Genomic DNA, 6,394 nt, shown 5'->3' on the forward strand with positions numbered 1-6,394 from the left:
TTTTGCATCATTCACTGTCTGCCTCTCTGTTTGGTCATTTTAAAGTTACAAAAATGAAGAGTCTGTAGCTTACTGGATTTGAAGAGAAATACCGAGAGATAGGTTGCATGGATTTGATGGATTGATGCATAGCTGGATCAACGGATGGACAGATAGACGAACAAATGGAAACATAGCCCTTTTGTTTAGCAATGACTTAAAAGCTGTGAAATAGATAGCAAAATGGGGACACAGATTACTTACGTTTGGGTATTGCCCACTTCCTCCGTGCTGAACAGCATTCAAAAGTTGTACAATTGTATAAAGATGAAATGTTTCTTTAAACTATAATGGATAAAAAGTTAAAGAAGACTGAGTGTAAATCACTTTACAGAAAAAAAACTTGTAGCTGCTTTCAACATTAATAGATAAAGCAATAGTTTGAGGGCTGCTGTGTGAATAAATCCATCTTTGACAACATTGCAAGACAAGTTCAAAGTATTGCCTTTGTTTGTATTTTAAAACGATATTCTATATTTTAGGAATAAGCAACAGATGTTCAGTGTCTCAAAGACAAAAACATTATGATGAATAACACAATGACAATTACTAACTCACAAATAAGAGATTGTAAATTGCGCACAACACAACTATGACTTTTATTAAGAAATAGTTTGCAATATCTACATAGCAACTGTCACAGGATTTTGATGACTAGTGCCAGCAGACAGTGGACTTTTTTATAAGTATAATGACATTTTACATTACTGTGTTGTCATTAAGTCATATTAAATTACTTTCTATGATTTATTTTCATTATTATTCCCGATTTTATGTGAATTTGAGCGTTTCCGTATTCTGTTATATTCTTTTCTAGTTTGTTGTCGACTCATTTTAAGGTAGTAGCAATCTGAATTACAACCACAAGGTAGCAGTACTTCCCCACTTTGTAGAGTGACTACTGACTGGAGAACAAGGCGAAGAAGAGTGCTTGCAGTAACAGTCGTCAACATGGCGTTCAGTTTTGGCGGTGCCGCGACTAACACAGGGGCAGGTATGAGCAATATTTAATAAGGTTTTGAGTTATGTCACATGTGTGTTACGAACGCGGCTTTCCGTGAAACTAATTTAGAACATGCTAATGTAACTGATTGAATGTTGTAGCTAACTTACCGCTAACCCTCCACGTCTCTAGCAGTGTGGTAACCAAGCTAAACGATAAACTTACTGGATATTTCTTGTGGCCTTTACACATATGGCTTGGAAAAAAAAGGGTAGTTTGTAGTAAAGACATGTGTTGACTTCTATTCCTGCTTGAGAAGGTTTAGAATCCGTCTTCATTTGCTCCGTACTAACCATGCTTCTCTTGAGGTTGTTGTTCTCTCTTTAACACAAGGTAATTGTTACTGAACTCTATTTGTTCTTCTGAAGGGACGTCCGGGTTTTCATTTGGTCAGTTTGGTGCCAAAACCACAGCTTCAACAACGTTTGGTTTTAACCCGACAGCGACCACTACCACCGCTTCTTCAGGCTTTGGCAGTAAGTCCCCCACAGCTCCTGAATTGTCTACAACACAGGTGTCAAACTCCAGTCCTGGAGGGCCACTGCCCTGCAACTTTTAGATGTGCCTCTGCTGCACCACACCTGAATAGAATTAGGTAATTAGCAAAGCTCTGGAGAAATTATCTACACAAGAAGGAGGTAATTAGGCCATTTCATTCCAGTGTTTTGTAGCTGTGGCACATCTAAAAACTGCAGGACAGTGGCCCTTGAGGGCTGGAGTTTGACACCCCTGGTCTGCAAAGACTTCCACACTTAAACTCATAATTAATTGGGGTTTAAGTCTGGACAAGATGGCCATCCACCATCTTGTCACTTATATATAAATGCCTCTTGCACTTCTTTATATTTTTGTCTTGTTTCAAAAACAATCAGTAATTTAGGGGGGAAAAAAAAGTTTTATTCAGATAGTTCACCTTTGCCCGTATTTGTGTTCACTACACATATTGCAGGAGTTTTTAAGCTTTTCTTCACTCCTCAATAAAGGTCTTTACACAACAACTGTATTTGATACTTGATAAGAAGTACACACTGGTGGACTTTATAGCTTACTTCTAAAGCAAATTACTATTACTGGATTGTGAAGTAGAATGGCCGAATACAAAACCTTTTCAGGTTTTTCAGTTGAACAATTATACTCTGTGTTTGTCCATGACATAATCCTAATACACCACATTCAATCTTACACTCTTAACGTGATAAAATGTATAACATTTGATATATGAGTTAATAAATATTTGTCTTATTGTTTTGTATTTACATCCATGTGTCATTTTAAACACCAACTTGTTTGAATTTCTCAGCTCTGACGGCTCCTGCTTTTGGCGCAGCCACGACTACAGCTGCACCAGCCACGGGATTTAGTTTTGGTGCCTCCAACACAGGTGAGACGAAGGTCCTATTTCAAGCATCAAATGTGTCTGTTGTTTCTTTAGATCGACCTCCTTCTAGGCATATGGAGGCTGTTAATAATACAGAGTCATTTTGAGCTCTGGCGTTGTCATTTATCTCCTTCATGTTACTCTCTCTTTCTTCGCTGCCTGCCTGCTTTGGCTGCAGGATTTGGGGGGCTTGGAGCTGGAAGCACCACGGCTGGTGGGTTTAGCTTTGGGGGGTTTGGTTTAAATGCAAACCCAGCAGCAATCAGCTTCAGTGCAGGTTGCTTCGGTACAGCAACCACAACTGGCTCTGTTTTCAATTTTGGTAATAGCCTGGCTAGCACAGGTAGAAGATCTTTGTGATTCAGTTCATTTTGTGCCTGTCAATCATGCATTATTGTTTAGTTTTTCCACCTCAGTGCGGTGCAGTGATGTTTTTTTTTTTTTTTCTTTCATCTCACTTGGTGATTCTAAGTCACAACATTCGCATGAAAACTTTTGAGTTCTTCACCCATGCCTGCTGATGCTCATGAGGAATGTGTTTTTATGGAGAAAAAAAAAAATGGAAATTATTTGTCAAATTCTTCAATTATTGTGAAAGTTTTGTCATGATTGTTCTTCTCTGCTACCCATCAAACATGCTGTTTTTTTTTCTTGCTCTCTTGCTTTCCTTTCATCCTCTTTTTGCCATTTCTTTCATCTAACTTGTCCTCGTTCCCATTGCTTCACAGGTCCATTTGGTGGCTTTGGGACAACTACAACGACTGCTGCCGCACCAGGATCCACTTTCAACTTTGCCCCCTCCAACACAACAGGTCAGTAACAGACCTCAAAACATCCAGCTTTACATTTTCCGAAATTTAAATTTGGAATCAGAGCAATGGCCAGTAAATCTAAGTTGTTTCTACAACCCCTTATATTACGTGGTCACTGCAGAACCAGTCAAAAGTAATGGAGCGGTCCCATTGAGCAATACACCTGGCTTCACTGTTCAGGCTACACACAGACTTCATTCAGACATGATTAGGTGGTGTGATGCTGGTGGCCTGTTTCTCTTCTGAAGGCCCTGATTAACCTGGTTAAACTGGAAGGCATCATGACCTTTTAAAAATACAGGGAGATGTTAAATATAAACCATGTAGCATTTAAAATTTGGTCAGGGTAATGATGTAAAATATTTAGCTGTCTCTATACAAAAACGTTGCACTCGTCGTAAAATTATAGGAGTCAATGCTCGTCTAATTTCATATCCCTCTCTCTGAACCAGCTTTGTAAAATTATGTTGTCCATCACCAATCATCCCTAGACTCTTATTAAATATTACAAGCTGATGAATTACACTAACCTGCCACTAGATGTCACCCTTTGTCTCCCAGAACATGGGACAAAAACCTGACTGATGATCCTCCTACAAAGCTGACATATTTTCTAAACACTCCCGACCTTAAAGATGGTTTTCTTGTAGGTGATAATTTTCTTAATATTGTTTTTCAGGGGGCTTGTTTGGTAACACGCAGAACAAAGGGTTTGGATTTCCATCTGGACTCGGAACTGGTACCACTACTGGAGCGACGGGCTTTGGAACTGGATTAGGAACAACTGGCCTCGGTTTTGGAAGTTTTAACATCCAGCCGACACAACAGCAACAAGGTCAATAATAAAATAAATAATTTTTTGAAAATATCTGTGCAATTGCAGATATTTATAGCTGCACCTTAACTAGCTTTTTCAAAATGATTGTATTAGAATTTTTATTTATTTATTTTAATTTATTAACTAGATTGCACATAAATCTCAGCATGACTATGTGTTTGACTCCTATTTTTTATTTTTGCTATTCCTGCTACAGGAGGCTTGTTTGGCCAGCCGGCCCAGCAGCAGGGTCAAGCTCAGCCAACCCAGCTTTACCAGCAAGTGACCGCTCTGTCAGCCCCAACTCTGCTGGGAGACGAACGGGATTCCATACTTGCAAAGTGGAACCAGTTGCAGGCCTACTGGGGAACAGGGAAGGGCTATTATGTTAACAACAACCTGCCAGTGGACTTTACTCAGGAGAACCCTTTCTGCAGGTTCAAGGTAAATTAGAGATAATTGGTTCACTCATTTTATACTCCTTACTAATCATACGCAGTTTGGAAAGATCAAAAATGTAAGTGTTTTGCAGGTTCAGATAAGTAAGAGTAAAAAGGGAATATCCAGAGACAGAATATGTTCATGTTTTCATGTGTTTCATTGACCATTTTTGTCTGATACTGTATAAAAAGGTTTACCTAGGTAGCCCTAGGATCCTGTATTAATCTTTGGTCTTTTTGCAGGCAGTGGGGTATAGCTGTGTCCCAGTAAGCAAGGACGAAGATGGTTTAGTGGTGTTGGTGCTGAATAAAAAGGAACCTGACACCCGTGCTCAGCAGCAGCAGCTGGTCGAGTCGCTGCACAAGGTTCTGGGAAGCAACCAGATTCTGACCGTCAATGTAGAGGGTGTTAAAGCTCTGCCCAACGATCAGTAAGTTTCTCTAACTTTACCTGGTTTCCTAAATCCTGAAGACTATGAAGCCACCCTGAACAATTACCTCGTGCTTCATCTATTCTGCAGGACAGAAGTGATCATTTATGTGGTGGAGCGTTCCCCCAATGGCACCTCCAAGAGGATCCCAGCTTCCACACTCTTCGCCTACCTGGAGCAGTCCGGCATCAAGGCTCAGCTCACCCAGATTGGAGTGATCATGTCAGTAACGCGCACAGAGCTGTCCCCAGCACAGCTGAAGCAGCTGCTGCAAAACGCTCCTGCAGGTAAATATGTGCACATATGTTTGGTCATTTTGTTGCTAAAATCAGCTAACGGCGTCACCTCCTCTTTACCGTCACCAGGTGTGGATCCCATCATTTGGGAACAAGCTAAGGTGGACAACCCTGACCCAGAGAAGTAAGTTGGAATGTGTTTTTATTATTTCGGGTTTTTTCTTACTTCTATCCAAAGAGCTCATAAATGGTCCTAGGTTTTGTCCTTGAAACGCCTTCCATAAATGTTCAGGTTAATCCCCGTACCCATGGTGGGTTTCAAGGAGCTGCTCCGCAGATTGCAGATCCAGGAGCAGATGACCAAGCAACACCAGACCAGAGTGGATGTAAGTAAAAATATCTCTTGCTTTTCGTTTCTACATTTAGCAAATGTTTAGAAGTAAAGGCAAAAAAATGGACAAAAAGCCACCTGGTTATCAGAAAAGGAATTCTGAGGCAGACCTCTGGTGTCAAGGCCGGTCCGCAGATGTCCAGTCAATCCTCACTGCCAGCTGCTGGTTTTCATCATGAAATATTAGAAATACCAGAGCAATCAGCGGGAGGAAGAGTGTTTCAGAAAATGTTTCCTTATTGAAGACTTCAATTGAAAGCCTTGGATAACCTTGGGTCCTTGTGTTTATAACTCCAGTGTGGTTTAATTCGGATGCGACTTTAGGGAAAGAACTACGAAGTTGGGTTTAGTTACAGAAGATTTGGGTTTGGGTTGGAAACCTAAATTGAAGCGGAAAAACATTCAGAAACACCTGCATAGACGGGATTGGAACATTAGAACTTTTATAGCCAAATTTCGGGAGTTTTCCATAACAAATATCTTTCCAAGAGTTTTTCTATGGCTCGTTATTGCACAAGCTGCAAGGAGTGAAAGACCAAAATGGGGGATGGACGCAGGAAAGTGGTAAAGTCTAAAGGTTAAAAAAAAACATCTCTTAATGAGACGTCTTTGTTTGCCGCCTTTGTGCACTTACTTTCAGATAATCTCCAACGACATCAGTGAGCTGCAGAAGAACCAGGCGACAACTGTAGCCAAGATTGCTCAATACAAGAGGAAGCTGATGGATCTGTCTCACAGGGTGCTGCAGGTAGCGTCTGCATTCAGTTCAACTAAAAAATTTGTGCATTTTATTTGTCTCATTAACAAAAACAGAAAACTGCGAATGACACAGACGCAACTTTTAAGC

The 6,394-nt window shown here is 40.5% G+C and overlaps 1 protein-coding gene across 2 annotated transcripts in view; it reads left to right on the top strand.

Annotated features, from left to right (window-relative positions):
- Positions 1–922: 922 nt before the first annotated feature.
- The window catches only part of nup54 (nucleoporin 54), a 7,321-nt gene continuing 1,849 nt past the window's right edge, over positions 923–6,394 (top strand). Inside the window, exons 1-12 of one of the 2 annotated variants that reach the window (XM_008423776.1) lie at positions 923–1,033; positions 1,411–1,518; positions 2,343–2,423; positions 2,599–2,763; positions 3,149–3,232; positions 3,912–4,067; positions 4,267–4,493; positions 4,733–4,920; positions 5,011–5,207; positions 5,286–5,340; positions 5,449–5,542; positions 6,188–6,295. In XM_008423776.1, the coding sequence (XP_008421998.1) occupies positions 991–1,033; positions 1,411–1,518; positions 2,343–2,423; positions 2,599–2,763; positions 3,149–3,232; positions 3,912–4,067; positions 4,267–4,493; positions 4,733–4,920; positions 5,011–5,207; positions 5,286–5,340; positions 5,449–5,542; positions 6,188–6,295 (1,506 nt within the window). In that variant the 5' untranslated portion in view covers positions 923–990. The remainder of the gene's footprint in view (positions 1,034–1,410; positions 1,519–2,342; positions 2,424–2,598; positions 2,764–3,148; positions 3,233–3,911; positions 4,068–4,266; positions 4,494–4,732; positions 4,921–5,010; positions 5,208–5,285; positions 5,341–5,448; positions 5,543–6,187; positions 6,296–6,394) is intronic. The other variant, XM_008423779.1, reaches the window with a different exon arrangement.

The sequence above is a fragment of the Poecilia reticulata genome, linkage group LG12, assembly GCF_000633615.1.
Source record: "Poecilia reticulata strain Guanapo linkage group LG12, Guppy_female_1.0+MT, whole genome shotgun sequence".
Classification (NCBI taxonomy): Eukaryota; Metazoa; Chordata; class Actinopteri; order Cyprinodontiformes; family Poeciliidae; genus Poecilia; species Poecilia reticulata.